Source organism: Lytechinus variegatus, chromosome 1 (assembly GCF_018143015.1).
Source record: "Lytechinus variegatus isolate NC3 chromosome 1, Lvar_3.0, whole genome shotgun sequence".
Classification (NCBI taxonomy): Eukaryota; Metazoa; Echinodermata; class Echinoidea; order Temnopleuroida; family Toxopneustidae; genus Lytechinus; species Lytechinus variegatus.
In genome coordinates this window covers 5,267,603-5,293,915 of record NC_054740.1, presented here as the reverse complement: position 1 = coordinate 5,293,915, position 26,313 = coordinate 5,267,603, and the positions used below count along the sequence as shown (strand labels likewise).

Here is a 26,313-nt window from a genome sequence, read left to right as displayed (position 1 = left end):
GAACTTATTTTTCAGATACCTCTTATCATTTTCACGTATTCCATAAAGTTTTCAAAATATCCCTAGCGCTACCATGCTTGCATTTTGATAGGCGGGTTATGTATGTCTCCGATATTGATTTATATAACAAACTAATTAAAATCCCTTCATTACAGTTTATCAAAAATTTCGGATCGCGATTTGGGCTCGCATTAATGGTTAAAAATATATTCATAATAAAAAAGTGCTTGAAATGTACAGTGTTCAGGCCATAATATCAGATTCCGTGCCCTCATATGCATTAATAAATAAGATATCAAGTTAATATTTAAGTTGTCCCTTTTGCTTAATCTCGCGCTTAGCAAGATGAATAGGAAAATAATATAGTCATCATATTCATATGATGTCCTAATGATATCACGGTCCCATGTCTCATACTCAAAGTAATAATGAAAAATATCAGCTCTTCATCAAGTGCGATTTACTGATCCACCTTACAATTTTCCGACAAAGTGTTTGAAGTATAAAGCTGATATTGACCCCCTCTTTCAGATCGGAATATCAAATATTTCGTATGATGATTTAAAGAATAAAGCTAAGAAGTGACAGGACTACCCCCTTCAAAGAAAAAAAATGAGCTAGGATGGTTCACAGCATTTAAGAGCTGAATAATAACTCATGAGGTTTTGTGTAAAATAAAATTTTAGTGAATTATAAGTGATGATTTCCATTACACTATTTAAACAATGAGTAAATGAAACTGTGTTTGTGTAGGTTATGGGGCTAAAATGTTATGAATTTTCATATTAATGTATACATGATATATGCCAAAACTGTCACTTGTAATTCCACAAAATATTTTTTTTCTGAAGAAATGCGATTACTATTTTAAACTTTTCTGCACTGTGCATGAAACCGTATGGTTTGTCTTATTTTCCAGATTTTGCTAACACCTTGAGAAAAGTAAGGAGTTTCAATACTGTATAAGGGAGGACCAAATAGATGATTGATATGTATTTTTTAATAAATCTTATAATAATTTCACAATAGCATGGAGGAGGAAATCATCTTCCATGCCAGGGTGAATTATAAAGGTTTTCTTTTCATGCTCAATGACAAAGAAATTAACCAGCTCTGACCAGTGAAAATCACCAGTTTCTAGCTGAAGGGATTCACAAAAGAATAGGCCTACATGAAGTCAATTAAAATAATTAGATCAATGATCACCCATGCATGGGTCAAAGATAGAGAAACTGATATTGTTAGATTGCATCATTAAAATTAAAGTGGAGGAAAAACTTTTGCATTTTCAAGTGTCGTACGGACATTGCCAAAGAAAGGTTCGGAAAAATCAGGGCTGCCCCTGTTATCGATCATGAAAATGTTGTAGATATTATTTGGAACCATATTATTCCATTGACTTGCAATGTCAATGGTTAGGCATTGTTTGTACTTGACTATCATGACTATTTAATCAGCAAAATTATTGGAAATTAAAACTCCATTGTTTCCCCCACAAAAAAATATATTTCACTTTTGATTAAAACTCATAATTTTCATAAAATTTAGGTATCAAAGTAAAGTTACACTACCTATGACCGACCCCGCCTATGACTTATTGAAAGCATGTTAAAATTCATGATATTTTGTTTATGTGTGGAATCGCCCACTACAATGTATATCAAAATTCACGCTCACGCTTCGCGCTCGATTTTATGAAATAAAAGGCTACAAAATCATGTTGTGGTCTTTGCCCCCATCCCACTAGCCCCCCACCCCCCGTTGAAAAAAAATCCTGGTGCCGCAACTGCACCGGTATCAGCTTGCAGCATTAGGAATTATACATGTATACTCACGACTGCTAGAATGAAAAGAGGCCAGCGGATCCTGCAAATACACACACACACACACACACATCTCGTGCGTGTGACGTACCCGGTATGCAAATTATGGTGATGCGGTGTTTAGCCGCGGAATGAGAAGGCTCAGGAGGCGGCCTTTCTATTTTTGTGTTTGTTTCTTAAATTTTAGACAAAGTATAACAATTTGGATATTTGATGAGTAGAATTATGACATGACATGGAACATTTTTTTCTTTTAAGTATTGTTTTAATTAATTTATAGGCCTAAACGGTGATTTTAAAGGATCTATATTCATACGCACGAATCACTGACGTCATTGAGACTGCAACTGCATACATAATTAGGTCGCCATTTTCATTTGCGATGTGAGTTTAGGATCTGCGTATCTCTTTGTTATTTTGGGATTGGAAAAGGAATTCTGTTTTCCATATTTCTGAAACTAGAGAGAATGGGGGACTCCACAACTACAACGACCTCTTCTAATACTGGCGGTAAGTCGAATTTATTAACAAACTAATATGTTGAGCGCTTCTGTGAGTGCGATTTGCCAATTTTGAAGTTGAAAACCGGTCAGACCCGGAATGACAATGAAATCATGTCCAAAATATTGCATGATGAAAACGCCGGTGTGCGTGCAATGATTGAGATTAACGCGCGAAGTGAGCAAGATATGTGTAGGTGTGTGTAGCCAGGCGGCTTCTAGAGAGTAAAAATCATTTACTGACGTAAGGTTACTCTCAATGAAGCCAGGTATCCCTATCCATTCACGTGTGTGTAGGCCGCCAAAACCTGAAACTTTCGCCCTCAAGATTTCTACTTCTAATCTCTAGGGAGTCTAGCCCTAAATCATGTACCGTACATGGGATGCAACTTCATTTTTGACATTTCTGCGCCATCAATTTTATTTTCAAACACGAATTCATACAAAAAATGAGAAAAATATCATGACAAGACGGAAGAGACTTGCCCGATGTTTACGCCGCCATCTTGTTTCATATTATTCTTCACCAACGTTACCCGACGCACGCGTCTGTAGCGTTGGCGAAGAACAATATGAAACAAGATGGTGGCGTAAACATCAAGAAAGTCTCTTCCGTATTGTCATGATATTTTTCTAATTTTTTGTATGAATTCGTGTTTGAAAATAAAATCGATGGCGCATGAAATGTCAAAAATTAAGTTGCATCCCATGTACATGATTTAGGGCTAGAGATTTGAGAAGAAAAGTAGAAATCTTTAGGGCGAAAGTTTCAGGTTTTGGCGGCCTACACGCATGTGAATGGATAGGGATACCTGGCTTCATTGAGAGTAGACCAAAAGCTTCGGTCTCTGATTTGTTGGTTGTTCAGCTGAACTTCGTTGGCTTCACTCACCAAATACAGAGACCGAAGTTTTAGCGCGATCTGTACAGGGGAGTCAATGGCCATATGTTTATGTACTTAAGATCGGATAAAACGGGGAAGTGAATTTGCGCGACAGCCGAGGTAAGTCACTGTTTTTGTTCCTTTTAATTTTCTCCGTTTTTTGGCAATCAATGCCAAGAGGGAATATAAATTTGCACTCTGGTCACTATAATTTTCGAAATTTTTATTCATTAAAGACAAACGTTGAAAAGCCCCAACGGGGGGATTTTGCATTGCAAGTCCCCTAATGGTGGCTGCACGATAGCGAGCCGTCTGTGTACGAGGAGAAATAAAACAAAAAATGTTAAAAAACTCCTCGAAACAGACGGCTGCCAGCTGTCTACATTGAGAGTAACCTTACGTCAGTAAATGATTTTTACTCTCTAGAAGCCGCCTGGCTAGGTGTGTGTGTATGTGAAGGTGGTCTGTTGATTCATGATGTGGATTTCATGTACTATGGGGTGATAATAATTTGCGCACGTTTTAGAAATGATGATGACATGAGGTTTATTTAAATTCAATCACAAATCACCAACTCGCGTCTCTAGCCAGTAGAGGCGCACGGCCAATATGGGAGACTCCAATAGGGGAGACAATCTCCCACATTGGAGCCTTGCTTTGCAAAAGGACAAAAGAAACAACACCAACAAAACCATGATTTTTTCCACCCAAAATTTTGTCTCACTGAGGTCAGAAGCCCATTTGTTTTGTGTGTGATTGACAACAAAAATCCTTATCAAAACAAAAGTAGACGGTAAATTTTTAAAGTAGACGGTGAAAAGGGTAATTTTTTATGAGGAATCTGCTTATCACATTTTTATTTGCCGCCAAGGTAATCCTTTTGCCGCAAATGTAAACAAAGGAAATTGGTCTCCAAAATTGGAGACTGTCTCTGAAATTGGATACCCAAATTCTTCACAAAAGTCTCTGATATTGGAGATAATCTCCCACATTGGAGACAGTCTCCAATATTGGCCGTGCGCCTCTACTGCTAGCTGACTAGGCTATTAACTGATGAGCTAAGCTGCGTCGGCGCTTGGCCGGGGGCACTCACACATTACTACGAGGTTAGTATGTACTAATCTCGTACAACAGACTGTTTGACCCTGGATTTCGAAGTAGTCGGCAAACATCGCTTCATTGCTGAAGTAATATTTGACGAAACTCCTTCTCGCTACGCACCGGGCCGGGGCTCTTGCCGGTTGGTAACCCAGGGAACTCCCGCCCGCATAGCGGGAGGGAGCCCAGGACCTTACGTGTAAGGCATACTCACCTGACAAGAGTGATCATTCTATTGCATTCATGTACATGTACGGTACCGCCAAAAAACCTGTAATTGTTAACTTTCGCCCCCGAGATTCAGGAATCTACTTCTAAAAGATCTAGCCCTAAAGGCTAAATCATGTACATGGGATTCAACTTCATTTCCCGACATTTCTACAATATTGATTTCATTTTTAAAACAAGAATTCATTAAAAAACTGGAAAATGTTATGAAAAGAAAACTTTTGCTTGGCGACAAAATGGAAATTGTGCGATTTTATTTCACATTAAAAATGATACATAATATTACAGAAAATCACAAAATTACAAAAAAATTGTTCCATGTACATATAAAAGAGAAACATTTGATAAAATTGAAATAGAAATACATTTGTAAATAATGTGACCGGGGCTAGAATAAGTATAGCTTATCGAGTCTAGCCCCGGCAGAGATGGAAGGTCTGGCCACAGAGCTGGCCGCCCCACCGACACGACAAGAGAGTCCATCTTATGCACCAACACCCATGCATCCATACAAATCACACACGTACAAAATCCTCATATGCATCTACACCAGACAGACATACAACCCCCCTCAATTCCATATTAGCAAACAACCAACCAGCCACTAATGACGTAAGCATTACCTCCATGCTTACACAGAACTCTCAAATACAGTTTTTAAGACGAAAACTTAGGGAGAGAAAGAAAAAATTGTGAATGTGACGTATTTCTTAAAAGATTAAAATAGTGAAGACTTCATACAAATATCATTATTCTGTGTAATTGTCCCATAAGTGGCCCCTTTGCCAAACCTGGGGCCCACTGCAGAAAGAGTTGTGTTAAAATGATTTTTAGAGTTGCGATTAATTGCAACTCTTTCTGTAACAGGCCCCGAGGGCCTGTTGATCAACAAAACCCTTGCACAACTACAACAAAGGACATTTGTGTAGCAATTTCACAACTTCAGAATTGAAGAAAATATTGACTATGAAATGCTAGGAAAATTTCTCTATTGATCCTACTTTTTTTACTTGCAATTGATACAGGTCTTGCGGAGCTTGCTCACAGAGAATACCAAGCTGGAGATTATGAAAATGCAGAGAAACATTGTATGCAGTTATGGAGACAAGAGCCAGAAAACACTGGAGTATTACTTCTACTAAGCTCAATACACTTCCAGTGCAGGAGATTAGACAGGCAAGTATATATTGTGAATTTTGTTAGAATGGGAAAGGTGGTCAACCTGATTAATTCTATGCCTGCACAGTATGTCAAGATGAGGTTTGAGCTTGGATGAGGAAAGTCTTTGCTGTTTTTAAGTAAATACATGAGAAGGAGGTCAGTGAATAATCCTCTCACTTTTTTCCCCCTTTGTCTTTTTGTATAGGTCAGCACACTTTAGTACTCTAGCAATAAAACAAAATCCGATGTTAGCGGAAGCATACTCAAATCTGGGGAATGTCTTTAAAGAGAAGGGTCAACTTCAAGAAGCTCTTGAAAACTACAGACATGCGGTGAGACTAAAACCGGACTTCATTGATGGTTACATTAATCTTGCTGCAGCTCTGGTTGCAGCAGCAGATATGGAAGGAGCCGTCCAGGCATATGTCACAGCTCTGCAGTATAACCCGGTAAAGAAATGTCTTCATCTATTTGCATGTCTTGTTAAGTGTTTATCTTGTTCAGATGATCATCCACCATTGGTTGCATTTTACTATATTTGGCAGGTTTGGTGTGATGGATGTACAATGTGTCCTTTCATTGATTTCACAAAATTATTAAATGTTGCTAAAAATTGGACGAAAATTTTTTTTTTTTTTAGGGGGGGGGAGTGGAGGTCACTTTGCAATCTCTTGCCTAAATCTGCAACATTAAGTATGCTTTAACATTTCAGTGAATGGAGATTTTTAGGGGGTGTTTAAATAAAAAAGTTCTAGGCTCTTGTGAGTATTTCAGGGCAAGATTGCCTAGAGCCCCTGTGTAATTTTTTCCTGTACCTTAAGACTTTCTATTTCTTTTTTTTCATGTAAATGTAATACATGTAGTTGCGAATACAAAATAGCTGGTGCTCTATTTATATTTGGTTAAATGATTTGTCAAATTGTCTCATTCTATTTGATTTTTATTGAAACATTCTTTGTCCAGAGTGGGAATGGTACTTAAGTAAATGATGTAGTATTATCATGTTCAGATTATTATATTGAATTTTCTCGATAGATTTGTGTCTTGTTTTTCCAATAACAATACCATGAAAAGTGAGGTAATATAAAAGAAAAGTGTGGTGGGTCCCATTAAAGTGTGAAAGAGAATGGCAATTACATGTATAATATATTTGGATGTGTAAAAGATAATCATGAATAATTGTCTGAGCACTTGAGTCTCATCAAATTTATACTGTATAAATCATGTTTTATAGCGATTCAACATGTTTTGGTGGACTGTTGTAGATTGTGAAATATTTTTTGTTTTATGGGTGGTATAATTTTTTTGATTTTTCTACTTGTTTCACAGGACCTGTACTGTGTTCGTAGTGATCTAGGGAACCTTCTGAAAGCACTTGGTAGATTGGATGAAGCGAAGGTAAGGTATCCACACAGGTTTGCAATGCCTGTTGTCAGGTTTGTTTGCCAAGCAAGAATTTTGACCTTGCCTTATAATGCAACCACAAAATGTTGTAAAATTGAAAAATAACAAGAATTAAATTAAATTATTTCTTTTTCACTTAAAAACAAAATTTCTCAGAATGCTTGCAGTAGTATGTTGCTTTTTCCTTGAGAATATTCTCAGAGTAGATAAATTCCTTAATCTTGAAAAGGGCATTTTTATTATTCATTAATTTGTAGATGTAACAAGTAAGACTATTTCTTAACCGATTTGCTCGTGAAAAATGTTCATTCATCCATTCACAATTGCATGTCATCTCATGGGGTATGGCAGGTCAGATGATTGTTTTGATGTTAAGTTTCTGTAGACTAAAGACAGGATGTGAAAGTGGCTGGAGATTGAAGACTCGGTTCCTTCTCTTTTAGATCCCAGAAAGCATTGGTAGCCAGTTGACAGGTTGACAGTGGCTCATGTCATGCTGCTGTAAGTTGCTGCTGCTGCATAGCGCTGCCATGAAGCCCATCATCGTGTCGTCGTGGGGAAGCCGTTTCCAGTGTGGTTTGTGCAAATCTTCATCTTGGCTTCTGCGCTGCAACTGCTGCTGGTGTTACTGCTTAGTGCAATGCTGGCTTGCATCTGCTTACTCGCTTGCCGGCTGCTTGCCGGCTGCTTGCGTGCTGGCTGCAGCGCTGTGTGGGCGCTAAAGCGCAGCGTGGATCAGCTTGAATTGGAAGCAGAGCTACAATCATCTCAACCAAGCTGGTCCATCTTTGCAAAATTTTATTTCCTTAGTGCCTGAGTATTTTTTTATGAAACATGAAATTTTAATTCTTATTTAATGTTGAGAAATGAAAGAAATTTTGAAATAATGGTAAACATTCATTAAAATGACATATGGATTAACTTCCTTGAAGGAGGGAATCATTTGTTCAAACATTTTTAAGAACATCTTAATGGTGAATTAGCTGTAAAAGTTGGGTTGTATACATAACCAACATAAGACTCACTGCCCTAAGGAGATGGAATTGCGTAGATATTAGATAACAGCTGCTGCTGCTGCTATGCAATCAACAGATTTCAACAGATGGACATCATTCAGCTTGCTTGCCAATATGAGCAAACAGAATTTGATAAAAGAATATACCAGGCATCAATCAATTAGTGTTCTACAAACATTTTAGGGAGTGGGCTGGACTGAATTGATGAAAACTGTTAACGTACAGATGTTTTCTGTGTAATCATGCCCTTGTATTCTAGTATTACATTCAGTTTGCTCATATGCACTGTAGTGCAGTAATTTTCTGCTAGTGCGAGCTATTGTGTCAATGTCAACGTGTTAAATTTGTTAACAATGCTACCAAAACATTTCCCCATAGACAAGCCATGAAATGGCTCTGAAAATTAATCTTTGCATTATTGATGCAGTTGAATTTTAATGCATTCATCTTTGTGTTGAGAATTGGCTCTTTCCTTTTATCTTCTAGTTTAATCAATGCTTGTATGTCATTTTTCTTCATATTTGCGCAGATACTAATTCAAGATTTTTTTTCTTTTTCTTCTCTCATTCTTTTTATATATTCATTCATGCACTTCTGAAGGTTAGATTTTCAGCGGAAAGGGTCATCTGTGTGCCATAGGTTGATTCAAGTTGTTCTTTTTGCCCTTCTGGATGCCACTTCAAGGAACCCAAGTGTAGCTGTGGATGTCATTAACGCCTGGAATACTGGTTCATGACTTGGTAGTTACTTCACAGTTAGCCAAGCAGTAAGACATGTGATGTGGCTGGAGGAAATATGTTATTAAACTGAAAAACAATTGAGAAAATATGTAAAATAACAATATTAAAACATTAAGAAAAAATGATATAACTGGAGGTTGAAACATCATAAGCCAGTATTTAAAGACGTCTGGAGGTAAAAAATAGTTTTTTGTACTAAACATTTCTGTCACACACAAGCTCACTTGCAAGCAGCAGTTCTTGCGCTTGCGCATGCGCACATGCCAGCGCCAGTGCGAGACGCGAGAATGTGGTTGTTTAGCGCTGCATACTGCAGATAAGCTGTTATATTGGCGGCTATCAAAGGTAGCCTTGAGCTCTTTAACGATTAAAACTTCATGTAAGTAAATTCAGAACTGAGGAGAGGAAAGATATTAAAAATCTAGATTGGTTTCTCATGATCACATTGGTTTATTTAATGAAACTTTCAGTAATATGTACATTCATCCTGTGAATGCACATTTTCAGTTTGAACAAAGTGTCGTTACAATGCATTAAGTTTACCTTTGATCCAGCATTTGTCTTGGGCTGCGAGAGCCATGCATGCTAATCATAAGCCTTGCATTATGTTCGATGCGCTGCCTCTTGGCTATTTGTCGCTAGCACGCTTATTAGGGTGGCGCATGTAGGCTGTTCTGCTCTCATGTATGCTTAGAAAATGCTGCTATAGCGTGGTTTGCCTGCATTTTCCATGGTGCCCAAACAATGAAACCAGGTTTTCTTGTTCCAGTTTCAGATAAAACTAATTTTTTTCCCTCCCCTAGATCGAATTGCAAGAGGGGTCTCTTGAAACAGTTGTTGGCAAATGTTTGCATTTGGATCTGTCAACCTAACATCATTGTTTGAGGGGCCAGGGAATTAAGAAATTCAGGCAAATCAGCATTTAATCCGCTGCGCGTCATGCCAGCGTGTAGTCATATCTGAAAATCAGATGGGTAGAGAAAAAAAAAACAAGTGCAGTAATGCATGCAGTCACTAAATCACTTCAAGCATTCTGACAATTTTCAGGCCATTAACCTACCTTGTCTCTGATTTTCAAATATGACCACAATACCACATTCTCAAAGCTTTGCGCTGAAAGACCCGTCATGATGAGAAACTAATGCTTTTTTTCCTCTCCTTTTTGTCATCCCACTTTTCCTTTCTTCTCTTTGCCCTTGAATGATGTGGGCATTCTTTTTGTATCCCCACTCTCTCTACTCCACCCCTCTCTATCTCCTTCCTGTATTTCATCTTTATTGCTTATCCTGGCAATGTCCCTTGTCTTCTGGTTTGCTTCATGGTGTGTCCATAGGCATGCTACTTGAAAGCTATCGAAACACAGCCTAACTTTGCTGTGGCGTGGAGTAACTTAGGATGTGTCTTTAACAGTCAGGGAGAGATATGGTTGGCTATTCATCACTTCGAGAAGGTTGGTAATTCTTTCCAGAATTTTTTCTACATTAATTTGCTATAAAACCAGATTCTGTTTGATATTTTGTTCCCCTCACTCTCCTTGTACACTAATAACATTTATTTTTTGTGTTTAATAGGGTTCCAACTATTTGTAATGTAAGAATTGTGTTCACTTGTAAGAAGGAAATGTTAGATTCATTGTCAGATTTTATTTATATATATATATATTTTTTTTTTGGGGGGGAAGGAGGGTTTGTGAAATTTGCTGTAATTTCATGTAAAAAAAACAAGAAAAAACTAACCTCACATGCTGTCTGCATTGATAAAATATTTCTATATTTAGTACACAGTATGGTGTCTCTCCCTTATTTGTTCCATAACCCTTATAGGTGAAAATGAAATGCAACATTTTACATTTTATTGTAAATTCTCATTGTACAATATATATCTATTCTTACGATGAACCCCAGGCTGTTACATTGGACCCCAACTTCCTTGATGCATACATCAATCTTGGCAATGTTCTCAAGGAGGCTCGTATATTTGACAGGTGAGGCTCTTTATAATATCTTTTCTCTCACTGATGTCTTTACCCAGAAATGTTCGGGAAAGAGTTAGAGATTGTTAACTTCGTGCTCACTCCTGCTTATTGATGAGACTTGTTTTAAAAGCACTAAAGTGTGAAAGTAATACAAACAAAAAGATAAACATATAGATGGTGGGTACTTAAAATAGCTCTGGTGATAATTTGGAGTAATTACCTCAATTGGAACCCATGGCTGGAAGATGCAAAATGCTGCACTATGGCTCAATTTACATTCGATTTGTAAATAATTAGATTTTTGTTGCTTCAGCTACTGCTCTATTCTAGTGTGAGAAAAATAAATGTAAAAATCGTGTGATGCAGGTTTAAGATTCAATTAATATTCTGATAATAATTTGAGTGTTAAATGACTGCAAATTATGAAGTATAATAAGATGTAATTTCCGTTTTTGGTCTAAGCTGAATGATTTCTTACTTTTCTCTCTCTACAGAGCTGTTGGTGCGTATCTTCGAGCTCTACAACTAAGCCCAAATCATGCGGTCGTTCATGGAAACCTGGCCTGTGTATATTATGAGCAAGGGTAAGTTTCCCAGTCTGTTTTACTCGGGTCATTTTATTTCTCACATACTGAAAAAATGTTATTGTGCAATTAATCACAAGCTTGTTCGTTTGTTTGCTTTTATTTCTCTGTTCAAAGTAATACAATATAAAATGTGACATTATTATTTGTAATTACATATACAAATTAATCCATAACACAAACAATATACATAATGAATACAAAATAATGTGAGCATAAACTTGACTTTTTAATAATAACACATATCTTCACTATCAGGTATATTATTCGAGCGATTACACATGATCGAGATCAATTTTTGTCTCACTTGCGAAGCAGAGTGAGACTATAGGCGCTTTTCCGACGGCGGCGGCGGCGACGACGGCGGCGGCGTCAACATCAAATCTTAACCTGAGGTTAAGTTTTTGAAATGACATCATAACTTAGAAAGTATATGGTTCTAGTTCATGAAACTTGGCCATAAGGTTAATCAAGTATTACTGAACATCCTATTAGAGTTTCATGTCACATGACCAAGGTCAAAGGTCATTTAGGGTCAATGAACTTAGACCATGTTGGAGGAATCAAGATCGAAATCTTAACCTGAGGTTAAGTTTTTGAAATGTCATCATAACTTAGAAAATATATGGACCTAGTTCATGAAACTTGGACATAAGGTTAATCAAGTATCACTGAACATCCTGCATGAGTTTCACGTCACATGACCAAGGTCAAAGGTCATTTAGGGTCAATGAACTTTGGCCGAATTGGGGGTATCTGTTGAATTACCATCATAACTTTGAAAGTTTATTAGTCTAGTTCATTAAACTTGGACATATGAGTAATCAAATATCACTGAACATCCTGTGCGCGTTTCAGGTCACATGACCGAGGTCAAAGGTCAATGAACTTTGGCCGAATTGGGTGTATCTGTTGAATTACCATCAAAACTTTGAAAGTTTATGGATCTGATTCATGAAACTTGTACATAAGAGTAATCAAGTATCACTGAATATCCTGTGCGAGTTTCAGGTCACATGATCAAGGTCAAAGGTCATGTAAGGTCAATGAACTTTGGCCATGTTGGGGTTTTTTGTTGAATAACCATCATATCTCTGTAAGTTTATTGGTCTCGTTCATAAAAAGTGGACATAAGAGTAACCATGTATCACTGAACATCTTGTGCGAGTTAGAGTAGTATTCAAAGTCAGCACTGCTGCTATATTGAACCGCGTGATACAGGTGAGACGGCCAGAGGCATTCCACTTGTTTGTTTTAAAAATCAGCCCTACAATCGAACATCTAAATCTAAATGACCAAAACCATTTCCCCTATCAACCAAGAAGAAATATCATGAATCGGACTGTGGTTGTATTTCTATCACTTTTTTTTATTTCATTCATCTGATACATTGTAGATTATTTTAATTGGATTGAAAGATGAAAATTTGTGACTTTAAAGTATTTGGGGAGGCATGATAGCTCGGTCAGTAGAGCGGAGGTTTCGGATTCGGGTGACCTGGGTTCGATTCCCAAGTGGTGCGCTAGTGCCCTTTGGTAAGGCATTTATCCGCATTACCAGGTCCCTTGGAGAGGAACTTAAGCTGTTGGTCCCCTAGTTGCTTGCTCACAGGCATTCATGCTTTCTTAGCAGTCAGGTAAAAACCCGGTATAATAAAACTTGGATATATGAATAGATTGTTGCAATCTCTTTCATCTTTGCAGGTTGATCGATCTAGCCATTGATACATATAAGAGGGCTATTGAACTACAGCCACACTTCCCGGATGCTTACTGCAATCTTGCAAATGCACTCAAGGAACAAGGAAAGGTAAGTCGTCAAGCTTGTCAGAAATTTAGTAGAGTGATGTTTAAAATCTCATCAATTTACAACAGAAATTGGGGATACCCAAGGCTTTGCCTTGACATCTCAATTATTGGTGCACATGATGATACTTAACATTTGTATAGTGCTTATCACAAGTCATGTCTTCAAGCACTGGTTACGACTCGCTAAATAATCGTCAAGGAGAACATTATTTTGTTGAGATGTTAATGTATGCGGAGTTACCTTCATGTGGAGATGTTCTTAGCTTGCTTGATAATGTAATTTGATCTTGAAAAAAATTACTGACTTTTGTTTGCTCCTATAACTAGTCCTCTACTCTTCTACTCTAGGATTTTTCATTGTGTTATCATTAACAAATACTTCATTGATTTAATTATTGTAACTTTTGAAAAATATCACTGATGCATCTCATATGCGTGCACTCCAGGTTGCTGAGGCAGAGGATTGCTACAACACCGCCCTTAGGCTATGTCCAACCCACGCAGACTCACTGAACAACTTAGCAAACATCAAGAGAGAGCAGGGCAATGTGGAGGGCTCCATCCAACTCTACTGCAAAGCCCTGGAGATCTTCCCAGAGTTTGCTGCTGCCCATTCCAATCTTGCCAGTGTATTGCAGCAGCAAGGGAAATTACAGGAGGCTCTACTACATTACAAAGAAGCCATCAGGTAGGGCTAATTACTGTTTTGCTATTCCTCATTTGCTTTATAAAACAGACTTGCAGTTGGCACCTGTAACTTTTTCTCCTAAAGGCCCACTGCAGTTTTACTCCAGAATTTGTCAAAAGATCTCTACAGATTGCTTCAAAAAGAAACTACTATTGACTACTGCAGGTCATGTTTTTTTGCTCAGTCTTGAGGTGATCCATTGCCTGTTTCAATGATTTTCCAGAGATTATGAAAAATTGAACTATCTTGGACTCTTGTAGAAAGGGATTGTTCTTGAAGGAGGTATAAGTTCACATTGTTCTATATCTATACAACCATAGTGGCCGTTTTTATTCACAAGGTCATGGCTTCATAAAATGTTGGCTAAAAGCAGCTACATCATTCATAAAGTATATCAATTTCAATGCAGTGTGGTTGATGTTTGCAGACATGACTGATGTAAAGATTGGGTCAGGCATTAGGGGTACTCTGGTAACATCTAGTTTCTTGGTTCTAAGCTAGTATCTGTGTAGTCTATTACAATAATAGCACATTCTCTTTGTTTTACCCTCTTTGTCTTCCAAAAGTAACATCAATTGATTTAACACATCTCTTATGTTTTACAGGATCTCACCAACATTTGCTGATGCCTACTCAAACATGGGCAACACATTGAAGGAGATGCAGGATATCCAAGGTGCTCTACAGTGTTACACAAGAGCTATTCAAATAAATCCTGCCTTTGCTGATGCTCATAGTAATCTAGCGTCTGTTCATAAGGTATGTATCTACTCCATCTAAACTTCTATATATTTTGTAGGTGGATTGATGGTCCCGTACATGTCCATGAGATGAATGCTTCCATAATTTTCCCTTGACCAGATGCGATGCTCAGCAGGGTTTGAAATTATGAGAAACTGGACTATCCCTAATATTCATGGAATATAGCTATGAGGGGTCTGCTTTTATCCATGCACTTTATTGTATTTAACAGTTATGCCGTGTAAGTAGAAACAGGAAAATATGGAAGAAAATATATTGGAGCCGTATTTACATTTATGTTAAATACGATGAGGCCAAGGTTCCCTTTGTTATTTTTTAATGAAATCACATGAAAATTGATTTTTAAATACCACCCCCCAAATAAAAAAACACTGCCACCACCAAAGATAAAAATGACACTGACAAATATCAGTATAATGGAAAAAACAAATTATGATTATTTTGCAATAGTTAACTCAGAGGATTTGCTTATATATGTATATCCTTTTTTTTCAGGACTCTGGAAATATACCAGAAGCCATAGAATCTTACAGAACAGCATTGAAACTGAAGCCAAACTTCCCTGATGCCTACTGCAATCTTGCTCATTGCTTACAAGTAAGATATTTTTTGCAGCTCTTTACTGCTGTTTGGAAGCTAATACTTGATTATTGAATATCTTCAAGACAAAAACATATGGGTTGTATGTTTTTGTTCATCCTTCATGTATCGAGTTATGGGGCTGCTTCAAGCCGTAGAGCCATTCAAAATTTTAGAGTGAAAGTTATTCAATTGAATTTAGATATCATGATTGATTAGATTTTACAGTCTGTTCTAGTTTACTGAAAGCATACCCCGTCCAAAGTTTGATGTTCAGAATCTTTATCTGACCCATTATAATTCACATCAATTGCTTCGCCCTTCACTGGAGACAATTTTAGTGATTATCATAGCTTGTTTAACATTCCTCTGCCTAGCCTTTCAGAATGTGAGGACCTATAATAATGCCTTTCACAGGGGTGGGTGATTGAGACTTAACCCTAAATAGACTGGGCTATTTCGATGCCTAAGAAGACTGGGGGGGGGGCTGATTCAGCCCCATCTTATGATCTCGGCCGTCGATCGCGCGATCGCGACAAAAATTGGCGCACGCGTTACCCATGGCATTATCTACAAAACTATAACGTCAAATTCTGCGAAAAATCTCATGTCTCATTAATTATGCTAATTTATGCATAAGTCATAAGTTTGCTCTAATTAATAAAATAATGCCCCTGAAATGCTAATTTTTGTTTCACATACTCTAGATAAGCATCTGATCAAATTGATTTAAAAAAAATCAAAATCACATTTATTTTCATATGTATTCTATTGTTTTCTAAATTTCTTATGTATTTCTTTTTTTTTCGACTTTTTGTTTTTTTATTGTTTTTTCAATGGAAATTGTCGGGGACTTTATTTTGACCATAAACAAGATAAAATTAATTGATTTTAAGCAGTAAAAGGAAAAATAATGATACATTTATGAATTTTTGCTAAGAACACTATTTGCATTGGATTTGTACACAAATTCACGTTTTTGAGTAATTTTGGGTCTGCATGCATTTACGAAATGTTGCGTAATTTTGGAACCGCGTACCCGGGGGTCACAATTGTTGTCTCAAAAGTTGCGCGAGACTTGAAAGTAAAAAGTCAGCGAGCAACGTAAAAAATTTTGCGCGGCAGATTTATCGCGAAAAATGTCGAGGGGGGGGGCTGAATCAGCTCCCCCAGTCTTTTTAGGGTTAATTCTATTTTGCATTTCGATGTAAGAATATTGCAATATCTTGGTCCATAGACCAAGACACCTTCTATTTCAACCAAGAACAGAGGTCTAAGGTCTAAATCTCTATAAAAATAGAGGTCTAGATCTAAGGTCTAGATCTCTAGGAAAATTAGAGGTCTAGATCTCTATGAAAATTAAGAAGGGAATTTATTGGATTCCTTGGATTATATAGGTACATGTAAGGCACCATTGTGATTCTCTGCCATCTTATATATAAACAGATTCTTTGAATTCTTCTGTAGCAATTTGATATCCAAAGTGTATACATATCAAAGACTCTTGTTAGCATTCAGGATGAGGTTTTAACACCTTATGGAATGTCCTAGAGCATTAAATATTATGTTTTTTCTTTGTTATTTTGCAACAGATTGTGTGTGACTGGACAGACTATGAATCAAGAATGAAGAGACTAGTATCCATTGTTGCTGATCAGTTAGAGAAGAACAGGCTTCCATCGGTCCATCCCCATCACAGCATGCTATACCCGTTATCTCATGGATTCAGAAAAGCCATTGCTGCAAGGCATGGTAACCTGTGCCTTGAGAAGGTATGCATTTAAGAACTTAGTCCAGAATGCAAATGATTGTTTAGTCATGCTCTGTTTCAGACCACATTAATGTGTATGGAAGGAAAGGGTGTGAATGTCATGTTTTCAAAGTTAATCTCATTAAATCTCATGATATGGGTTGAAAGAAATCAAAGGCAACTTGATTTGTAGTAATTCATACGGTTGCTGGACTTGTGTGTTATTTTGGTGTTGGTTTCTTTGCGCAATTGATGTCTTGTGGTATCACTCTAGAATTGCTTGAATTTACTAATTTCTGAGAGGGACAAAATTGCATATAAAGTACTTGGTGCAACGATAATAAAACGGTTCTCATGGTGACTAGACATACTTCATTCTCTATCTAGAGTATGAAATTGCTACAAATAATAGTTTTGAGCTTTCCTTTGGATATAATCTGTGAAGTGCTTATTAATGTATTAAAAGTATTCATGATTAGAATAGTATCAAAATAGCAAAGCAAGAAGTAACGTTACTCAAAGACAGTTGTCGTTGAGAAAAAGTGTGGTTACTGAACCTGGTCGTTTGATTTGTGCAGATCACAGTCCTCCATAAACCTGCCTTCAACCATCCGAGGGACCTGACTGCCAGCGGTGGTAGGCTCAGGGTCGGCTATGTCAGCTCAGATTTTGGCAACCATCCCACTTCTCATCTCATGCAGAGCATCCCAGGAAAACACAATAAAGAGAATGTTGAGGTAAAGCATAGACTCCTACAAATTCTGTGTGTCTCTGTATGTTTATATGAACTCCTGATGTAGAATAGAGTATGATTTTTTGGAATGTACATAGCATTTTTTCAGACATTTCTTTTAAGAACTTTAACCAAAAGACTTACAAAATTATTTTAAGGACTACCTATTTGGAGTTCTGCCAATCTATTTCTTTGATGAGTTTGTTTTGATTGTCACTATTTCCTCATTCTATTGATATTTTGGTTATATCTTTTTTTCCAGATATTTTGTTATGCTTTGAGCCCTGATGACAACACTTCTTTCAGATCGAAAGCAATGAAGGAATCTGAACACTTTGTTGACCTATCACAGGTAACTTCATTTTGAAATTATCAGGAATATAATATCTAAACATAGACTTAAATATCAAGTGAATATTTGATATGAGTCTTTAGAGCTATTACTACAGCAGTTTACATTTAGATCAGTGCTCAGAAATGATCAAGTTCTTGGGAACTGCCTTGGGAAACTTGGGAACATGTAGTTATTGCAATTGTGCAGATTGTGAGGTAAGACATGCTGCTTGTTTTCAGTCAACTGAAATCACTTGCGGAGGTGTATGAGTGGGGATTTGAACTGAATATAGAGGTAAAATATCTGCCAAGTGTGATTAGTTACTTATTTCACTTTTACAAATGAAGAATCTTGCAATATTTTAGGACTTTGTGCTTACATATATTTTTAGTATTGATTGTTAAAATTGTATCTTCTGAATCTGTCACAGATCCAATGCAATGGCAAGGCTGCTGATCGTATTAGTGCTGATGGAATCCATGTCTTGGTCAACATGAATGGATACACGAAAGGCGCTCGTAATGAAATCTTTGCTCTCAGGCCAGCACCTATTCAGGTATGAAACATAATAATAATAGAAATAGTTTTCCAAATCCACTTGCAACATGATCAAGGTGCAAAATATATGAATCCTTAGAACTCTAATGTTAATGTAGATTGCTTGGTTAATGTTTCATCATCAGTCTGAACATTTATGTCAGTGATCCCTCATGTAATAGAGTTTTGCTGACAGGACAAGAAGACCAGACTGTGCTTGCCTTTTTAAGAAGATTTTTTTGAGTCTGAGGGTTAAGTGAAGGGGTTTGATAGACACTGATCAAACTTATCTTTGCGACAGAAAGGCAATTTATATAGATTTCATCTTCAAAGAATTAAAAAATATCAGTAGAATGAGCACCAAAGTATTATATTCAAATGAATCTTATCTCATTCCTGTACCTCCTTACAGAATGTTGGTGATGTATTTCAATATTTCCCTTTATTTTTTTAAGTTCATGTTTTATTTACCTAGTACTGAGTATATATAATGGGAATGATTCACGAACAACTAGAATCAGTCTTCACTGATTTAGAATATGTTTAATGAGATCTGATAATTCAGTTGCTTCTAGGAGTTTTGATGACCCCCCCCCCCTCTTCTAATACCAAGAATCATAATCCTAGTCTTTCATTTAGTCTATGTATGTGTAGTGATAACACACTGTGTATGAATTCTTTCATAACAGGTGATGTGGCTTGGCTACCCAGGAACCAGTGGGGCATCTTTTATGGACTACCTGATTACCGATTCCGTCACATCCCCTATGGAACTAGCCAGTCAGTACTCTGAAAAGCTGGCCTTCATGAGACATACCTTCTTCATTGGCGATCACTGGAACATGTTCCCTCATCTCCTGGACAAGGCATTGATCGAGGTGAAGAGCGGTAGCAGCAGGGACAATGTGGCAGTTATCAACTCCATCAACCTCAAGGCCACACTGGAGAAACTAGGTGTCTCAGACAAGGTAAAGTCTTGCATGTTATCTGCTATATTAGTTGTGAAACAGGATCCTGTAACGCAACGATTAGTGATTAAACATACGTTTAAGTTTCATGATCAATATTGTAGTCAATGATCGCTAATCTTTTGTGTTATGGGGCCATGGGGTGCTTCATATAAGTTGTCACCTCATTGAAGTCTTTGGTTGAGAAGCATGGTCTCTGTCTGCTGTAGTTAGAGAATTATATCTTGTTAGAGCTGAGAAGCTTTATGAAATGGTATCTAGGTATCAAGTATTCAGTATGTACATGTGCTAATTATTTCAAGAGATTGGTGTCACACCAATTTTTTTAAATATATCCAGTGAGTCTCATCAATTTCACAGTACATATGGCAAGATAAAAATCGTCAGAGGACAAAACGAGAGCTTTCAGTTCCCGAATACAACTATTGCAAATGCTCGTTTTCTTTCCAGGTTGCTGTCAATGGGGAAGTCCCCAATGGTGAGAAGCTTCATTTTCCTGTGATTGAAAGCAACTCCTCTCAAGCTCTCAACAACCTCGTCCAATCTGGCCAGGTTCAAGCTACAATCAATGGTGTCACTGTGTGTAATGGACTTGCTCTCACACAGGTAGGCGATTACAAGGTTAGAAAACAATGCACTCTTATCGGAGATGCCAACTATTCTTAACACATTATGGGACTGTTGTATGCCCAAATTACTGCAAGTTGCTTTGAAAAATATGGATCTGCCCTGATTGCATTAGTGCACAAGAGATATATTCTGCAAAAGTGTTATGAGCCTGGGGAATACCGCAATTCTGCTAGCATTGTTGGCATCTCTGACTTTAGCAGTTGCACTTCATGGTGAACACTATTGAAGAAAATATGAAAAACTTCTTTGTGCTGTGGTACGTAATTATTCTTGAGATTTTTTGTGGGGGGGGGGGAGGGGGTAATGCTTTGAAGCAGAGAAAATGGCTTTTGGGCAATTCCACCTCCAAATGCTTAAAAGACTGAGCCCTGGAAAATACGAGGCCCCCCCATGATCCCTGTTCACTGTAATATTAAAGCTGATTTAATATAGCAGATAAAGGAAGTAGGTTTTGTAAAGTACCCCCCTCCCCCAAAAGAAAAATAGAATAGAATAAGAGAATATTAGAAAAGGAGTGTTCCTGAAAATTTATTTGATAATGATTGAAAATGAATCAATTGCAGATATTTGATAATTAGGTCAGTTTTAATACAAACTGATAAACTCTGAACAAGCAGACATGCAATCACAAGAACTCGCATTGATATTTGGACCTAAAGTTTCTTGCAACATCCCCAAAGATTGCCCTAAGAAAGTCAGTTTGTTTACATTGGACGTCATGACCAAATATCTTTCTCCCCTTTTCTATTTCTCCATGTAGTTGATTCCCAAGTCTGCGACTGGCGAAGAAGTTCCGTCGTACCCTCTGATCACGACCCGTGCAATGTATGGACTCCCTGATGATGCCATCGTCTTCTGTAACTTCAATCAGCTCTACAAGATTGACCCAGCTACACTCAGGATGTGGGTTAATGTAAGTGTCTTTCATTGTCGAGTGTTTTATAACCACATGTAAGATAAAACTGCATGGCTGGCAAGTGGCTATGATTGCAGCTAGTACAGAGTAGTCAGGATAGTTAATGGCCAGACAAGAGTCTTGATTGTAGTTGTGTTAAATTCTCTGAAATATTAAAATATTACAGTAATATTCCATACTGTTTGCTGGCAGTTAGCAACTTGCAACATATAGTGAAAAATAGATACTCTGAATCTGTCAAAACAATGGTTGTTTCTTTATTGACATTTCAATAAACACACACCCGCATAGATATTTGTACTTGTGTGTTTCAGAGCCTTGTTAATTCACTTATGTTATATTAAACAGGACTTCCATTGAAAACATTTTCATTTCATCACAGATTTTGGTATGTTGTGAACCAATTGACAATTCTCTGACCTTCCTCTCTTGCTACAGATCATCCAGAAAGTACCCAACAGCGTGCTCTGGTTGCTCCGCTTCCCAGCTGCTGGTGAACCTCACCTCCTGGCCACTGCCACACAGCTAGGCATGCCCAAAGGAAGCTTGGTTTTCTCTGCAGTAGCATCTAAAGAGGAACATGTGAGACGTGGCCAGCTTGCCGACGTTTGTCTGGACACGCCCCTCTGCAATGGACATACAACTGGCATGGATGTACTGTGGGCAGGTACACCTATGATCACTTTACCAGGTTAGTACTGTTAACAAGCTCTCTGTTTTCATGTTGTGTTTGTATTCTGAAAGGCTATAGTCAATGAAAATCAAATTGATCGTTGACAAAAATTGAACTGCTTTGTTGAATGTCTTAGAAAAATATTGAGTGGTTTTGTGTTTTGAAACTAATCATGTTATTGACCACCAACACCCATGATGCAAATTCCAGTCCTAACTCGTTTTGAATTTGGTGTTGAAAAGCTGATGCATGTTCAGACTCGATACGTTCACCAGAATCCATCACTGAACTTGAAACCACCCAGTATCTTAATGAATTCCACAAATTGTGATAAGATTATAATGTTTGGTGCTTTCCTTCTGGTTTTCAGGTGAGACTCTTGCATCACGTGTTGCTGCCTCCCAGCTTCAGACCCTAGGCTGTCCTGAACTCATTGCCAACTCCAAGCAAGAATATGAAGACATTGCAATCAGACTTGGAACAGACATCAAGTTGTAAGTTGGCTGCTCTACATTTTTTACTGTTACAGTGATATTGATATTCTTTCTCTGTTCAACCTTGCTATTTCAAAAAGTGCAATCTTCTCTTTAATTGTGTAAACTGGATTTATTTGTAATATATTTTTTTTCTCTTAAAGGCTATTCCATTTGGGGGACTATAGATATGCACTTCATACTTTGATATGAATGAATATGAAAATCAGAAAGGTCCCTATGAATCAGGAGCATATGTACCTTTGATTGACATTCAAGGTTGGGAAGAGTTGATGAATGAAAATGTATTACCCTTGTGACTGTCATTTGATCGTTGTACATACACCACATGGCAAAGTGTAAAATGACTTGATATTTGCACTTGATAATAAAGACTTCTCAAATTAACAACTTTTAGTGTGTTATCTTGTTTTAGATTCATCTGGAAGAGTATAAGAATTGAAAGTGCAAGAATTTATTTCCACTGTGATGAAGTTTTATTACAAGATGATGTTAATGATGGAATCTCATGTAGTCTTTGTTTTCATTTTTGTAGTAGTCTCTCAACAGTGTATTAATGTGATCTATTCACTCTTTCTCTTCTAACCTGAATGTTCAAAAATACATTTTGAAGTAATCTTAGACTAAAACAGTTTCATTACTTGTTTCTAACATTGCCTCTGTATTCTCTTGTTATCCCCTTCAGCCGTCAGCACATCCGTGCCAAGGTTTGGAGACGGCGCATCGAGAGCCCCCTCTTCAACACCAAGATGTATGCCCAAAGCTTGGAGCTCCTCTATGCCAAGCTCTGGGAGAAATATGAAAAGGGGGAGCCATGTGATCATGTAGACATGTCGGCTATGAATCCCATCAATGGAAAAATTGACGCAATCAAGAATTGAATGACATATAATTGGTGACAGTTGGTATGCTCCATGGCCGCCTGCCTTTTTATGGGCCTGAAAGGAAATTCATATACATGCACGGGTACCTTTGCTGTTAGGCATGTTAGAATATTATACATATATAAATATATTTTGCAAGTAACCATTTATTTTTTTCGCAGCGCATTATTTCGAGCAGATGTATGAATAGAACTTGGTGAATCCTGAAATTGAGCTCTGTAAAAGCAAGATCTGTATGTTGTAGCTATGACATGTGTTTTCAATTTCCATTAATTTCCAGTTTCATCACCATTATTATTTGATATTGAAAATATATATTGAATACATTTTGTTGCTGAAACAAGATTTAAAATGGGAGTTGTTGAAATGGAAATATAATTAATGTCGTGATCTATCCCACTTAATCTTGTGCCTTTTATTAATTTTATTCTGTCAATATTAGCATGACAGTAAAGGAGAAAATTCCATTTCCAAGAATTGACATTTTCAGTTTAATATGCTTGCTGTATTTAGGTACATACTTCAAGTGAATTTTGCAAAGTATGGTTCTAACTAATTGTGTGAAAATTTCATGATATGAATGTGAAAGTACTTATGAAAAATAAAGAAGAAAAATGATGATTTAAAATCTTCAAGGTTACTACCAGATTGAGAAAGCATTTTATGATATAAGTCATTTTCTTTTAGTTTGCTGCAAGACATTTCTTCATTTAAATTATCAGCTGTTTATAGAGAATAATTGAAGATAAGTTATTTTATTTCTCTTTTGTCATCGTATGAAAATAATTTTGAATTAGACTAATTAGGTATTCTATGATTTGAACTGTAAATAAGATCTCTATTTCATAGAAGTTGCCATATATCATTTTATTTGTGTACTTTGGTGCACACACACTATCAATCCACATGTATAACTGCTTGTTCATCATTAATGTGTTTATTTAATTTCAGTCATGTTTTGTCATTTCCTGCTCGGTACAATTTAGGCTGTTTAAATGTAAAAAAATGGACATTAATTTTTTCCTGAAATTGATGATGCGAGGCGAAGTTTATAATATAATGCTGGAAAAAAACTACACTTCATATTTCTTGTAAATTATGATTGATAATCGGCATTCAGTAAAGCACTACAATTTTATTTAAAAAGTGAGTATTGTAGGAGGTGACCAGATGGTCTTTGTACAGAATTTAAATTTGTAAATAATTATGTATCTATAATGAAATAGGCAGGTTTCGATGTGCACGATATTCATGATTATGTCCAAGCACTTTTGCTTAATTTGACAAGGATGATAGAATAAGTTTCATGGTATTTTGAAAAGTGCTTTGTGTCACGTATGTTTGAGCTATAATTTTCTAATTTTAAAGTGATAATTGTTGTTAGCTCCTTAGTGAAGTTACGCTTTGATGAAGGTGATTGGGTGTTTGCTACTTTGCTGATGTGCATTCTATATCAATGTCATATTAAAAATGTTGTTATCCCACAATCCTTTGATGATGCTGCATGTCATCTTAATTGTCTAATCCAGGTCATGTGTGGGTTGGTGTTAGATTCATGAAAGTAGGACAGATATTTACTGTTTCTTTATAAGATATTTTTCTTGCAGAAGAGAGAGACACAAGAGGAAGGCCGAGAAAGAGCCACAATTTTTGTTACAGGTGTACTTTTCGGAGTGTTTGTGATTTTATTTTTATTATGAAGATTTTGTTATATAGATTAACAAATATCTTGTATGATTTTTTTGACAATTTTTTTTTAAAATCAGAAATTAGTTACATGAGAATGTTATGATAAATCAAATGTAATGTTATAAAAAGTTTGTTTTACCAAATTTTATTATGAAGGGAGTGATAAAAATCGATGGTGATTTCAAATCACAATTTTGAATCGTCTTGATTTATTATCCGCCAACAATGAATTTATACGACCACAACCCAACAACCTCGATTTACCAAAATACTTTTTTTTTTCCAGGAGCGTGTCATAGGCACTCCAGCCCTAAATAAGTAGAACATAAAAAAGTGATTTATTCTAATAATAAAAGAAGTCGCGAGTTTCGGGTCATACGAATGCTCTCCGTATCCTATTGAATATGACTGTAATTCGTCATATTTGTCATCTTCCTTATTCATCATGGACCTATGAAGAGATGGACATTCATCGCTTAGATAATGAATTCATTATTAGGTGACAGTTTTGTTATCTGAATAACATTCTCTTCATGCTTGTCTACATTTGTCCTATGATCGTTAACGTGAGAAGGACCTGAAGCAGTTCGTGATTGGAACTTTATATTTCACACTGTATGCGCAGTTGATAACAAATCACTTATATCAAGGAAAATCGATGTGCAGTTCCTGTTAACCTTCGGTAATCTTAGTTCCATGTGTTTTGTTTGGGAAAATATCTTCATATTTTAATATAGAGGCAAATTTGTCATTGGTTGTTAACCATTTAAAAATCAATTTCCTCAAGTTTCTCCATTATATTCGAGATCAACGTGTATAGATCGCGGATCTCTCAATGTTATTGAGGTCCTTACGTGCGTCCAGAAGTGTCCAGATCGAATAATATCATATTTCATATCACAGAAATCGTCTGCTTCTCAAGTTTGCTGCTCCAAATATGAAGCATGTTGATTGAAAGGCAAATGCTGGAACAGGGTATCAGCCAACAAAACAAAGACCAGGGAAACTGATCCGTCTTTTAGTGATCAGATACGTCTTGGCAGTCGTGGTAATAGCTATGGTCACAACACATGTATGTTCTTGATGCACATGACTAGGTGGCAGTGACTATCATTAATCGTCCATCTCTTCATAGGTACATGATGTACCAATGCTTGAAATCTATCATTTAATGTTTGCATGTTGACCCAAGCTCTGCAGGATTGAAATATATTTTGTACTTGGCGAAGCTGAACGTTCGTTCGCTTGACTGGGGGGGGGGGGCACTTACGAGTGGATACCATGGGCGACCCCCCCAAAAAAAAACACGTAAAAAGGATGTCTTTTTCAAGATAGGGCACGTTACGTACGTACCGTGATAAGGGTGTCAAAAAATTAAAAAATAATGAAAAAGGGGTATCTATTTGCTAGGAAAGCTACGTGTTTAGGGTCAAATTTGCGGGGATAAAACAAAATT

At 36.9% G+C, this 26,313-nt stretch overlaps 1 protein-coding gene across 3 annotated transcripts; it reads left to right on the top strand.

Annotated features, from left to right (window-relative positions):
* Positions 1-2,173: 2,173 nt before the first annotated feature.
* Positions 2,174-24,655, top strand: LOC121412131 (UDP-N-acetylglucosamine--peptide N-acetylglucosaminyltransferase 110 kDa subunit-like). Of its 3 annotated transcripts, none has more exons than XM_041605133.1 (21): positions 2,174-2,333; positions 5,558-5,708; positions 5,899-6,142; positions 7,023-7,091; positions 10,187-10,303; positions 10,758-10,837; positions 11,323-11,412; positions 13,116-13,221; positions 13,667-13,908; positions 14,514-14,667; positions 15,166-15,267; positions 16,842-17,021; positions 17,578-17,736; positions 17,995-18,084; positions 18,497-18,622; positions 19,293-19,571; positions 20,022-20,177; positions 20,962-21,114; positions 21,556-21,808; positions 22,161-22,284; positions 22,970-24,655. In XM_041605133.1, the coding sequence occupies exons 1-21, from the start codon at positions 2,291-2,293 to the stop codon at positions 23,163-23,165; spliced, it is 3,114 nt and encodes a 1,037-aa protein (XP_041461067.1). In that variant the 5' UTR covers positions 2,174-2,290; the 3' UTR covers positions 23,166-24,655. The 3 variants fall into 3 exon arrangements, with proteins under 3 accessions (XP_041461067.1, XP_041461001.1, XP_041461127.1); XM_041605067.1 differs by having other exon boundaries at positions 20,022-20,192; XM_041605193.1 differs by lacking the exons at positions 2,174-2,333; positions 5,558-5,708; positions 5,899-6,142; positions 7,023-7,091 and adding an exon at positions 8,725-8,853 and having other exon boundaries at positions 20,022-20,192.
* Positions 24,656-26,313: the final 1,658 nt, after the last annotated feature.

Excerpts from the sequence above, each read along its gene's own strand:
- LOC121412131 (XM_041605067.1), top strand. The coding sequence starts at position 2,291 with ATGGGGGACTCCACAACTACAACGACCTCTTCTAATACTGGCG. Across the intron at positions 14,668-15,165 it reads ATCTAGCGTCTGTTCATAAG|GACTCTGGAAATATACCAGA; the intron begins GTATGTATCTAC and ends CTTTTTTTTCAG. Across the intron at positions 17,737-17,994 it reads ACAATAAAGAGAATGTTGAG|ATATTTTGTTATGCTTTGAG; the intron begins GTAAAGCATAGA and ends CTTTTTTTCCAG.